The sequence below is a fragment of the Girardinichthys multiradiatus genome, chromosome 23 (assembly GCF_021462225.1).
Source record: "Girardinichthys multiradiatus isolate DD_20200921_A chromosome 23, DD_fGirMul_XY1, whole genome shotgun sequence".
NCBI classification, from domain to species: domain Eukaryota; kingdom Metazoa; phylum Chordata; class Actinopteri; order Cyprinodontiformes; family Goodeidae; genus Girardinichthys; species Girardinichthys multiradiatus.
Genome location: NC_061815.1, coordinates 35,076,318 through 35,090,361, shown reverse-complemented (window position 1 = coordinate 35,090,361; position 14,044 = coordinate 35,076,318). Strand labels below are relative to the sequence as shown.

General features: G+C 38.5%; 1 protein-coding gene across 1 annotated transcript; it reads right to left on the bottom strand.

The window, feature by feature from the left end:
* Nucleotides 1-3,051: 3,051 nt before the first annotated feature.
* Nucleotides 3,052-5,876, bottom strand: hs3st1 (heparan sulfate (glucosamine) 3-O-sulfotransferase 1). Its single transcript, XM_047353772.1, has 2 exons — nucleotides 5,629-5,876; nucleotides 3,052-5,184 (listed from the first exon to the last, which is right to left on the bottom strand). The coding sequence occupies exon 2, from the start codon at nucleotides 5,060-5,062 to the stop codon at nucleotides 4,142-4,144; it is 921 nt and encodes a 306-aa protein (XP_047209728.1). The 5' UTR covers nucleotides 5,063-5,184; nucleotides 5,629-5,876; the 3' UTR covers nucleotides 3,052-4,141.
* Between the last annotated feature and the right edge of the window lie 8,168 nt (nucleotides 5,877-14,044).

The following is a 14,044-nucleotide window of genomic DNA, read 5'->3' as shown; positions in this document are numbered from 1 at the left end:
TGTTGGCAGTTCTACATTTTCATAAGGAACAATTTCAATCACAAAGCCCCAAATTAACAGAATCTACCAAATGCTTAATGCCACAGTTACAAAGTAATATTTCGTAAAAACAAGCTTGAGCTTCACTTTTCTATAGTCTCGCTTGGGGAAAAAAATCCAATTGTATTTTGATCCTCGTATCCATTGATTTTTTTTCTTAATGGAAGACAAATACTAAAAAACAAAATGAAACTTAACTTTAAAGATCACTACAGAAACACAGAAAGTGTGCAGAGCATAAATATGCTGAAAATGAAAGAAGTCATGAAGTAGATGAGTTAGAAGTATACAGTTGAGAGCATACGTATACAGGGGTTGGACAATGAAACTGAAACACCTGTCATTTTAGTGTGGGAGGTTTCAAGGCTAAATTGGACCAGCCTGGTAGGCAGACTTCATTGATTGCACATTGCACCAGTAAGAGCAGAGTGTGAAGGTTCAATTAGAAGGGTAAGAGCACAGTTTTGCTCAAAATATTGAAATGCACACAACATTATGGGTGACATACCAGAGTTCAAAAGAGGACAAATTGTTGGTGCACATCTTGCTGGCGCATCTGTGACCAAGACAGCAAGTCTTTGTGATGTATCAAGAGCCACGGTATCCAGGGTAATGTCAGCATACCACCAAGAAGGACGAATCACATCCAACAGGATTACCTGTGGACGCAAGAGGAAGCTGTCTGAAAGGGATGTTTGGGTGCTAACCCGGATTGTATCCAAAAAACATAAAACCACGGCTGCCCAAATCACGGCAGAATTAAATGTGCACCTCAACTCTCCTGTTTCCACCAGAACTGTCCATCGGAAGCTCCACAGGGTCAATATACACGGCCGGGCTGCTATAGCCAAACCTTTGGTCACTCATGCCAATGCCAAACGTCGGTTTGCTAAAACACTTCTGTCTTGACAGTTGTCCAGCAGATAGCCAGTGACTCCCCCTCAAGGACAGAAAGGCACAAAACACCATTGCTGAAGAAGCTGTTCACAGAATGTTGAATCCAAGTGTATTAATGGAAATCTAAGTGGAGGGAAAAGTGTAGTAGAAAAAGATGCACAAACAACAGGCATTAAAAAGCAAAAGACATAAAAGAATTTGGTGTAGATTTACATAACCAGGACACGAGCTCCAAATGTCACAGTCTTTGTAATACACTTTGTGATTAACAATTTCGATTAAAGTTTTCTTCTGTACAGCACTTTGATCCATGTCTTTAAAGGATCTTTATTTCACTTACTTACTATAAGTGTTCCCTATACCAGGGAGAACATTGTAACCATCTCTCCTGTGCAAAGGAGAAAAAGGACTGGACTACAGCAGGAAGAGTGCTGCATGCTTCCTTCAGCTGGCAGTCTTTATGAAGATGCTGATTTCATTTTCCTACAGGACTACCCACGCTGACCATGGTATCACTGTGCCTATTGGCCAGCAAGCTGACCTGAAGCCTATAATGAATCAATGGTCTATTTTTAAGAGGATGAGAAACATCAGACCCAACAATTCAGATAAGATGAAGGTTGCTATTAAAGCAATGTAGTCTTCTTTAACACCTCAGCTGAGCCACATGTTGATCACTTTTCTGCCACAATCTTTTCTTTTAATTGCCCTGACCAAATAATCTGTGTATATACTGTATAGATTATAAACATACATTTCAATATGCCAACACTAATAAAAAAAACGTTCTTATTGATCTTATGTAACTTTCTGAGAAGATTGAATTTTTCATTTTCATTTTCTGTACTACATAATAAAAATGAAGAGAAACACACTTCAAATATATCATTAGGTGTAATCATTCTGAAGAGCTTCACCTTTGTAATAGAATTACTGAAATAAATTTAATTCTAATCTATCTAGATATAGACCTGTAATACTGAAGTCTAGAAATTAGCAAACTGCAAACAAATAAAGAGCAGCATCGCCACCAGTTTAAGCTCAAAAATAGTTCCATGTATGCATTTTTTTTAATCTTCTTCCTGAATGGGAGTTTTTGCAGGCTGTAGTGTGGAGGGGGAAATGGATTTAGCTGGATATTGAATCGACTTACTTTGACCCAGGGGAAGATGACACTGACACTGCTTTGAGTCTTACTTTTCAGAACAGCTGGATTCCTCCAGATGTGGTTACTGGAAAAGAAACCATCTTGTAATAAAAATCATGCTAGTTCTGTTGTTTTCACCATGCAGGTCAGATGATGCACATTTTAGCGATTCCTGATAATCTAACTTGGGAGATCAGCCCTGACCTCTCAGGCTCTCTGTTTACCTTCTCCGCCTCTTTCCTTCTCGCCTGCAGCAAAACTGGTTTCACTTCAAAACCGCTCTGATTGGGTTACTCAATAATATCTGCAGGTGAACACATGCAAACTGCAGTGACAGCAGGAAAATACAATTCACATTCTCTGAGGGCAAGAAGAAAAAAAAGGAATTGTCAGCGAGGTTGGTGTCCTGTCTGAAGTTCTGACACACCTCTGAGTGCATCTGGTGCCACATTCGAATATCAAAAAGCCTTTTTGGGGCAGATGTTTTGGAACTTAATGTCTGCGGATGCGATTTGAATAAATAATGTCTTGCTTCTCGTAAAAACAAAGTAAGTTGATTGCCCCCTTGGGCATAAACAAATTCTCCTTTGATTTCTTATGGTTCAGATTGTGCTCTAATTTGACTTCACCTCTGTGCCCACTCTTAATTCTCTCACACTAAACTCTTGCTATGATAGATTAATAACACGTGCAAAGAACCTGCTCTGAAAACAGCTAATAAAGCATCGGAGGTAAGCCTATAACACAGACTGAAGTTTAAATTTACAGTTCCTGAAAGAGGGTGGCCTAACAGGAAATTCAAGGTAATTCCAGCACGTGACAGCCTGACTAAAACACTGCAAATGCTGACGTTAAACCAGTCAGCAGGTGGGAAAATAATGGCCTGAGTCATCCTACTAAGACCAAAGAGAAACTGCACATCATAAAAATAGAAGATAAAAAAAGAGGAGAAAAAGCCGTAGACAAGCTAAAAATAAAATACATCTTTATTATGGTATTAACTTATCAGTTTTAGAAAAATATTTACAGTTGAGTTACTGATCAGCAAATATCTGGGTTGTACATTTACATGAATGGCTCTTGCAAAAAAAATTGAGGAAAAGACCACAAAGGGAACAAATGCATGTTCAGTGTGTTCCTAAAAAACTCGTAGCAGCAATAAATTCCTTCAGAGCTTTAAATGCAGTTAGAGCTTAATAATGTATCATATAAAGTGAAATAAGCAGGTCTAATAATAAAAAACCTGCTCAGTGCATATCTTTATATAGCGTTTACTGGCACCATGTCAAATGTGTCGGGTGATATGAGCCAAGCTGGATGCTGATGCACATTCCTGACAGCACAGGGTGTTAGTGAAATGTGTGTTTGGAAAAGAAACCCAGCAGTCCGCCCTGATATTCAGCTCACTCACACCCCAACACGATGTTGGTCATTTCGCCCAGTCGCCATTTGGAACCATTGCAGTTTTGGCCGTTTTGTACCTGATTTGTCTTTCAAAATGGAGCCATCTAATGCAATACATTTTATATCAAACTCGCATCAATTTACACATCCAGGGGTCATTTTGAACCTGCTTTTATATTACAATCATAGTTTATTGTAAGACAATATAGTTTCATCACTCAAATAAGTAATATATACTAGCAGGTCTTTGCTCAGTTATTTTGATTTTTATTTTCATCGTGTTTGTCAGGTCTTTGTAGGAGTTTACAACCGCAAGCAGTGGAAATAATGGGAAATCTAATTTTATCGATAATAATATACAGTTGAATTAATTTCATTATCTCCATTATTAATGAAAATGCTTAACCACAACAAAAGATAAAGCACATGGTTTATGAACTGTTTACAGGTTTGTTTAGAGGTTCAAAATGGAAGAAAGCGACAAAATGGCAACACCTGGGTACAAAATGAAGGTACGAGCTGGTGGGGCAGATTGAGCCAGTGCCTCGCCGTAACAAACATACTAGTACAAAAATAAATTTAGTTTAAATTTACATTAGATTTTGTCCCTTCATGTATATCATTAGTGAGCTAATTCAAGACAAGCTCATTCATTTAGTTCCAGTTAAATGTTCTTCCTACCAGCTCAAAGAACTTCTTGTTTGGTTGGTGGAAGAACTGGTAGAGTTTCTGCAAGATGGCAGGAGCAACATGAGGGTGCGCTCTGCCCTTCGACTCGTGCAAACAGCGTTCTCGCCCGTGATCTCTCAAACAGTAGAATCCTTTTGTTTTGTTAAAGTAAAAATTTGAAGCATTTATCTGCGGCTCCAGCTTTAGGAACCTTTCCACTTTTTTCATCTCAGGTAAGGGGTCCTTGATTAGTCTGTCCCCGTCCACAACGTGGATGCTCTCCATGGGGAAGTACTGCAGCCAGTTCTGCATGTGAGTGTAGTACAAGCTGCGATTCAGTGCCTTGTACCCCAGGTTGATTTCTCCGTCCTTCACCAGCACCGACTCAATGGGCTGGTAGCGCTTGTGCTTCTGAAGGCGGTTGTAAAAGACCTGGGTGTAATCCGAGAGCACCCGCTCCGTGGGGTCTCTGAGGATGAGCAGCAGCTTCATGTTGGGGTTCATCTGAAAAATGCGTTTGGGAACCTTGGAAGAAGTGAAGTAGGCTGGCGTCTTTTCCACCGTCAGCTGTTCGGGGAAGGTGTAAGGCATCTGACTGAGGTACCAGGACAAGCCTTTCTGAAAGTGGCTCTCCCAGTCAAAAAAGTGGACTTCATTCTGAGCTGCCACCACGGTGCTGTGCAAACTGAGCATCTCGATCAGCGCCCGCGTGCCCCCCTTCCTCACACCTATAATTATGATCTGAGGAAGCTGCTGGCGGGTCCCGTTGGGGTGGCTGGTGGTGCCGTTGTCGGCAGGTGGCAAGGAGGTGACGGGCAAAGACGACTCCCCGTCCGCCAGCGACCTGGAGGGGAGTGGAGGCGACTGCATCGCAAATAGCAGCAGCCCAAGGAGTAGGGCTGCCATGACAGAGGTCCTGACCCTGGAAGATTTCAGCCTGGCGAATGGAGCAAAACTGTATCCCACATTGAAAGAGTAGCAGCCTGAAGACTAACGTCTGAGTGAAGGAAAGGCTGCTTGTTCGCCACCTGCAGCAGCAATCAGAAGGAAACAGCTGGGTTTAGAGCACAGCAGGTGGACAAACAGCTTCAGAAGTCAAAGTCCATATGTTTAAGTAGGAAAGTAGACTGTAAATACCTAATAATTTATATTTATTAAGGATTCAATGATCTTTACAACTACTATCACTAAAATATAATGTTAACTATTAAGGGAAAAAACAACACTTTAATATAAATCTCTAGTTAATGTTATAGAATCAATACAGATATACATAGATATATAAAAATAAACAATGCTCACAACAAATCAGCCTGATATAAATTAAAAGGTCAATAACTGAGACAGGTTGGATATCAAGCATTAAGGAGAATAGAAATCATACATCTTCACTACAACAATAAAACATCGCACGCTTTGTGTTTCACGGCACATTTTAACGCAAAAAAATCCAAAAAGTAATCATCCTTTACCTTTCAGACTGCAATCCTTCCCCCGAAAAAGATCTCAATTCTCCCGGTTTGGATCCCTCTGCACACAGAACCGAGGTTTAATGATCCAGCTCCGTTCCGCTGTATTTCCGACGCGCAAAGAAGAACTCCGATCGGGACACAACTTTACCGGAGCGCGTCTCCTCTGTCTGCTCAGCTTCAGACGATCCTCCCCGGTTTTCACCTCCAGATGCTGTCAGCAAGCCCACGCCCACACTACGCCTGCAGGGCCACTCCTACCAACACACGCGTGAAATGCTGGAGGTATTAAACAGGATCATGCTGCTGGTGTGGTTGTGTGAGAAAGCAGGGGCGCCTGCAGGGAATTGGGTTAGGGGTGACAAGATGGGGGCCGCTAATAATTTTATGGTGGCACACCAAGACCAGAGGGGAAATTGTTACCATGACAAATGAGGGTAAGATAAATTATGCTATAAATAGATAGTATGTGTTTTAACTGCCTTCTGCTTTTTCTTTTATGTCACACATAAATGCTTCAACTCATCAAATGTATTTTAATTTCAGACAATGAAAACCTGAATTAATACCAAAAGCAATTTTCAAATGGCATCATTATATTTAGTAGAGGGGGAAAAGGTAATATCCACCTTAACCTATAATCAAGCATTTGCAAAAAAAAAAAAAAAAAACTGTCAACAAGTCTTTTACATTGCTGTGGGGGAGTTTTGGCCCACTCTGAACTTTGAATAGGCAGAAAAACACCCGCAGACCATCACACCACCTTTACCATGTTTGACTGTCAGTTTGTTCCTCCTCCTGTGTTTGTTGTATACCATATGCAACAGGATGCACACCTTTCACAAAGTTCCACTATTGTCTCATCAGTACAGAGAATATTTACCCAAAGGTCCTGGGGATAATCAGTATGTCTTATTTTGGTAAATGTAAGATTAGTCTTTGTGTCATTTTGGTCAGCCATAGTTTTCACCTTAGAACTCTCCCTTGGATGTCATTTTTTCCCAGTCTCTCTTGTTTCTTCACTTTTGGTTAATGGATCATATTGTGGTTCCACTGGAGTCTCAAAGCCTTAGAAAGGGACCTGTTTGATTTTTTTTCCTCATCTGTTCTTGAATGATTGTGTGTTAGAGTTGGTTAGAGTTAATTCATGGTGTAACAAGAGAGGCAATAACCTTTTACCTGGTTTTGGTTCAATTAATGCCAGTAAGATTATTGCGTGGCAAACAGGAAAATTGTATTATTTGATAAAATGTATTTAGCTTTTACCTTCAGAGACTTGCATAATGAGAATGCCAAAAAAATTATTATTAAACATTCATTTACTTTGGATCAGATGATTAAGGAGCATTGGTAGAGAGGTTCATGTTACCAGAAATTTGAACGCTAGTAGTGGGAGGATAAAATAACAGTAGGATCAGAGTTGGTACAGTCTACTTTAATAAAAAAAGCTTCCACCCTTATTTTTAATACATTAGCTCAATTTAGCAAGTTAAAGGCTTGATGTTTGAAGAGTCCTTGTCCCTTCAAACATAGGTGGTTGATACAGATGGACACTTTTGAAGGTTTTATGGTGACATTTTCATTAACAAATGAAAATGTCAAAATTACAAATGTTAGATATAACGAAACATGTTTGTCTTTTACTAGCAATGTTTTTTTTTGCATTCATTTTCATTTCTTAGTAAGTATAATCAAAAACATCCAGTGAAATTTACTCAAAAACAGATACATTCATTAAACTTGTTTCAATTCTCCCATTCTTGTCACTGAGGACATACTAAAAACTTTTTCTAGACTGATACAAATGTACACATTCGATCCCCACCAAACAAATCAAAAACTGTAGGTGTGCTTTTTAACAAGGCAAATGTGTGAGACATTTCTTATATTTTAGATCAACTGTGATATTAGTATCTCTTTTCTGCAAAAATCAGACTACTTTGTTTTATTATTGTTTTATTGCTGAAAACACAATAAAACAAAAGTCAGAAAATGTAGTTTTAACCCCCCCAAAGATATAGTTTTCATGTTGAAAAAAATACTATAATCCTAATTTTGATATAAATATGTGATCCTGGAATCACGTCAGGTCAGGAGGGAAAGACAGATGTTGAAAAAGAAAAGGAAGTTTATTAATATTAATACAAAGTGATATTGTATACTTAAAACTTTTACTTTGTTCTTTCCTATGTTAAATTTAAGCATACATTTTTTTTCCAATGTCTCTCTTTGCTCCCTGCTTTTTATCTCCGCTGTGATAAGGGTAAAAAGGAGAGAATGGAGTTGGTGATCCAGGGCTAAGTTGATCTGATTTAAAAAGCCAATTTACTTAAGCCTTGTGGATCTCTTATCCATCCACTTTCAGTGGAAATTAGAGGAGGAGACAGACAGCTACTCGTGCATGGCATTCTTCTCCCCTTTGTCCAAACTGCAAGTGCATCTGTGAGCAGGGACTGAGTCCAAATTGCACAATCTCACCATCTGTTGAGCTGTTTTTTTTACCCCGAGATTTTTTCCTCCACCAGCAGTTCAGCGTCAACAGGTCCAGAAAATCGCTCCAATCCAAGATGCAAATATTGATTGAAACCTCTGCATTACACAATTTCCCTTGAGAACTTCGAACATACAGTTAGTGTGAGAAGGTTTGAGTGAATGCAAAGTGCTGATGAGTAAGCGGTACATCACTGCAGTCAAAGACCTGACCAGTTTGTGTCACTTGTGCCCTGCAGAGTTGAGAAAACATTAAAATCTCTGTGACAGATTGGGCATCTGAATGAAAGCAGGATGACAAAGAGTGACAGGCACATATCTGATTTTACCACACAAAGCTCTCGAAAAAAGGATCTCTTGATGTTTAAAACTGTGTCTTCACCTGAATTGAGCATTAAGGCTTGTTTTCCATGCTGACAAGTCTGGAGGGATTTTACAGCTGAATATGGATGTCTCTGATTTTACCGTTGTCTGTGGAAATTTCTGCTGTGTTGGTTATTTAAGTGAAGGCCATCTCCCCCATTAAAGCAGCTCCAAACATATTCAGTGGCAACACAAACAGCAAACAAAAGGCCAAATATGCCTCTTAAATACATCTTTCCTCGGTGGAGAATGCAAACGCATGTGTTTGCTGCTTCCGGGTGCAGGGCCTAAGTGCCGATGTAGTCATGAGTTTCCTCACATTGATTTTTTTTTGATGCAGTTTAGTAATTCTCAGATTCTGCTCTTGTCTCTGCTTTAGAATGTAAATTCAGCTGAATCATACAAAATAATCCTACTTTAAGTTTAAGAAGTGTCTGATCATATTAACATGACAATAGTAGATACTTGCAGACAGTAAACACTCTCAAAGCCACCTCAGTGAGTTCTGTCATTTTTAGATTAAGCACAAACATCCTAAAGGCCTGGAGGAAGAATTGCTGCTCTATAAAACTGTGTTACAAGGTCACCAAATGGTGATTAAGACCTGAACTACTCTAAAACATGTTAATAATAACATCTATTTGTCTGACATAAGAATTTGATGCAAAGGTGCTTTATAGAGACTATTTACAACAAACCTGGATATATTCTTGAGACGTTTCATCTAATATACAATTTGTACTGATATTATCTGAACTAAGAAATGTTTTTGTGACAATTGACTCCGGGTGCCAGATGGATAACTCTTTTTTATCTGTATAGGAATGTTCCCATTATCAATACTTAATCTGGTAGATTTACTGGACAACAAGAGAGTAAAGAAAACAACCCTGGTTCTTGATCAACAAAAATACACACCCCAGTAAGGATGCACACATTATTTTTGTCTTTTTCCTTTGTTGGCCATTGTAGATACATTATGCGATTGTGTCCCATTCATTCTCATCAGTAAACTGGTCAGGTGTAATTTTTGCCTGGTCGGGGTTTCTAAAAGTAACATGGAGTTCTTCCCTCCTCTGCCAGTCACTTTGAACATATTCATAGCAAAAAGGTTCAATCTTGCTGAAATATGTCCGTTAGCAAGACAATGCATTGAATCTGACCATAATAGGTTGACTGTTCCCTTATAGGCTTCTAGGGAACACATAAGATACAGTGGATGTATTTCCTTGTCTTCCTATCCTGTAACAGAATAAACCTGGACTCATCTGAGGTACATGGCCTTTTTTCATTGCTTCTGAGTCCAATCTTTATCCTCCTTAGCAAGCTGAAGCCTTCTTCGATTACTGATAAGTGATTTTCTTGAGGGTTGCACCTGTTTTGGGCCAGTGGCTCATCTTCTCATTGTTTGATGCAAATATATTGAAATGCACTGACTTTTACATGTAGAAACTGTAGAGAACCATATTGTTAACTTCAAAAGTATTTGAAGGTTTTTTTTTCTGAAGGATTTATACTTCTGGGGTTTGGAAATGCCTTAAACTCTTATTAATCCAGTCTTCTGTTTTCTCAGTCCACTTAGTTGTTTTGTTTGCTTAATGAAGACAGATAATTTGAGTGTTCTAAACAGAGCAACATTGACATTTACATTTATATGTCCTCAGATGTCTCTTCTGAAAGGAGTGCGATGAGATCAATTAGCTAAACACAAACAGCTGAAACATTGTACCTATTTTTTCATTGTTTATCTCTTTGCGTATTGAATCCATGTAGTGATTTAGTGTATCTCTCTTTTCTTAACTTTTGTTTTCCTGTCATAATTGAAATGATTTGGCTTAAATTAGGTGATTGTGGTTGGATTTTTCCATGACCTTTTTGCTTATTTTGCATCTTGATTTTGGATGCCTTTTTAAAAGTGAATTTCTGCTAGGAAAACAAACTGGACAGACCTATTGTCCTTTCCCATTTTTTTCCATGAAGGGATGTGGACACTCTCCCACTGAGTCATTCGCATTTAAAAATCACATCTAATTAGACACAGCAGTGAAAGCAGCAGTTCACAGCCACAATTTCTGTGAATGTAACTCAAACACCCAAAACACCACAGCTACCAGAGAAGGCATGACAACGTCAGCTTATTTGCATATTTGCCAGTCTTGTGCGAGAAAGTTAGAGCAGTCTTTAAATACTTTTTGTTCTCTGACTGAAGTCGCTGTAGTAAGGACCTCCACAGGTGTTACATATGACCATAACACATGACTGAACTTATTTCTAGCCTCAACATATGAGATAAAAAACATTATAATTAAGGAACAAAATCAGAAAGGAAAAGCCACAAAATATGTTTCTAATATCAACATATATTGCTCCAAAAATATTTTTACACAAGACCTGACAAAGCAGAAGGTCACATTTATTCACCACACAATACTTCTCTAAAACCAAATCAGCTTTTGTCACTAAAATGTTGTATGCATTGTTTTTTAATGCACACAGTGCCTTGCAAAATCTGAATGTGTTTTTTGGACTTGACCATGAGTCAGTACTTTCAAAACCTCAATTTGTTGCAACTGCAAGTGTTTTTGGGTATTTCTCAGCTTTGCACATCTAGAGATGGAAATCTATGGCATACTTCTTTGCACAAGATCAGTTAGAGTTGATGGACAGCATCTGTAAACATCAGTTTTTAAGTGTTGCCACAGATCATCAGTTGGATATTGGTCTGGACTTTTAGTCATTCTAACACATTAATATGTGTGCTTTAACATCCAGCTTGATCTGTATGTTTAGGGTCGTTGTCCTGAGAGGTAAACTACTGCACCACTGTCAAATCTTTTGCATCCTGCCTCAAACAGACTTTTTTCCTCTGTTTCTGGTTCCATCCATCGTCCCATCAACTCTGACCACCTTCCCTGTCCTTAATAAAAAAATGGATCCCCCATAGCATGATTCTACCACCAGCATGCTCTGTAAAAGGGAAAGATGTGTTCTGATTAAAACATCATGTTATTTTTTTACTACATTATACATTTTGCACATAAGTCAAGAAGCTTAATTTTGGTCTCATGTGAACAGAGCACCATCTTGCGCTTGTTTTCTGTATCCCTGCATGCCTCTTAATGAACTCTCAACAGGTTAACAGAGTCTCCTACCTGATGTGTGGATCTGTGAAGCTTTCCCTGAGTCCCCAAGGGCTTCTTGCCTGTTTCTCTGGCTAAATGGGCCTGTTGGTTTATGTGGATGAAGATGACTTAGCAGGCTTGCAGTTGTGGCTTATTCTTTACATTTTCAGATGATGGATTGGACAGTACTCCATGGAATGCTCAAAGCATTGGATAGCATGTCCTTTGTATAATCATAGATTGAAACCATGGAAATCTTTGATACATTATTTCTCTGCAAACATCCAGTGACTAAATCCAGTAAACAAAGTGAAGAGTATGTGAGTTGGGTTGCTTTTTGTGAGTCCAAAGAGTGAACCATTGTTAAATTCTAATGGGAAAGCTTAGAGACCAAATGGGCTGAATGAAGTGTTTACAAAAAACCTTGCTTATTCCAAAAATATTGTAGCATTGAGGATACAGCTCTTGGTGGCAAAATGGCTTTTTGTACGTTAAACAGATCTATAAAAAAATCCATTTGTTTTCCCCTGTATTGTAGTTTATAAAAGCTTAAAGTAAAATCATTCAAATATTCTTGATTCAAATGCACATCTGTCCCTGAGAAATGCAAACCTCTCTGTGATTTATCAGAAGCACACAAAGTACATATTATCTAAAAAGGCCCAACTCTTCTAAATACGTTCCCCTCAGAGGCTTGAAGACAGTCTTAGAAAGAAGTGGTACATTTCACCAAAACAAGCTACAGTACATCTTATCTGAGCTCATGCAAAGTTATTTTGAGATTAACATGACTGGAAACTTGTCATGATGGGGTTTTGGGGTGGACCAAAGCGTAGACAAGAGCTTGGCAGCAGCATTTTGAATCAGTCTTCAACTTTATTCAGAGATTACAAACGTAGCAAAAACATAGCAAGTATCCCTGCAGGTACAAGCATGAGACAGTCCAAAAACTTAATCGAGTACTCACTGCAGGAACGTAGCAAAAACACTGAACTTAATCAGGGGTTGTGATCGGAGGAACCAGCGACACAATGAAACAAAACCAACTATTATACTGAGGGAGACAAAGGCAGGTAATCAAAGGAACTAAGAACAGGTGTGACAAGGAGGCAGGGAGGCTGAAGGAACAGGTGGAACTAATGCATAGACTAACACATGGCGAAGGGACTAATTAACAATAAAGAGAAACACAGACCAAGCAAACCTATAGACAAAGATAAATAATCAAATGAAGCATACGGAAACTAGAATAACCATAAACTAAAGGAAACAAGAATAACAACAACCAAGACAACAAGACCAGGCAACCCAAGTATAAACAAAGAACCCATAAAGAGACCCGGATTACAAAAGTAAACAAGCCTAAAACCACACTGATGGAAACAAGCAGAGAACATGAGGACTAGAATAAATACAAACAAAATGTAAACAGTAACTAAAGCTGACCAAACAGGAGGGAGAACTAGAACTATAGAAACTAAACATAAAGAACTATGCTAAAAAAGGGACTACAACTATAAAGGAAACTAACACAGAGGAAGTAACCAAAACAACCATGACTAACAAAATACTAAATATGAACATCTTAGATAAAAAGTAACTAAACACAAACAAAGTAAAAACCCTGACAAAACTATTTTCTGCAGCTGTTGTTTGTGCATTTTTAAAAGAGGTTTCATGTGGCTCTAACAAGTTTCCCTTTAACAGAATTTGCCTTCTATGGATGTTTTCAATTTACAAAAAAGGAATACAGTAATTTTCCCAAAAGAGAGATCAACTGTTGTTTTGCGCAGAAAACTATCAGCTGTTGTCTGGACCCCTTGGATGTGTACTTTTATTTCAAGGAGGAAATCAGGTTTTCCTAATAACATCAAAAGTAACGTTCTTGTGGAACACATTAATACACAGAAAAAAGCCATGCTTGATGAGGTGCATTAAAGATTTCTGTGCAGAAAATGATTAGCTTTCACATATTTTTTTTTCACATAATGTTTAGTTTAGCAGTTTCATATGGCACATGTAGTTGAGTCCCCTGGCTACAATTAATGCTGCTTTTTTATTTATGCAGTGGAAATCCATTCCATCTATTATGTTTCCCTGTCATTCTGAACACCTAAGGAGGAATAACATTTCTTTGCTTAGGGTATTATTTTAATTCCATAGTTTAATTATACATGCTATAAATCTGCAGCTGTTACACACCCAGCCGTGGAAATCTGCAAGTCATTCGCTTACTTATCTGTTTAATGAAATCCTTTTCTATGTGAGTCAAGGTTCACTGTGCAGCAATCAGGTGGTGATACAAACCAATGACAAAGACAATGAGAACAACCGCTGAAGATGACGTCATCTCCTGCAGGGAGGTCTCAAATGAGAGAAATTTTAAAAGACAGCTTATAAATATTCATATATTCCGACAGATTTACATTGTTTGGAGGAGAGAC

What these genes read in the sequence shown, in the direction of transcription:
- hs3st1 (XM_047353772.1), bottom strand. Translation starts at nt 5,062, where the DNA reads ATGGCAGCCCTACTCCTTGGGCTGCTGCTATTTGCGATGCAGTCGCCT.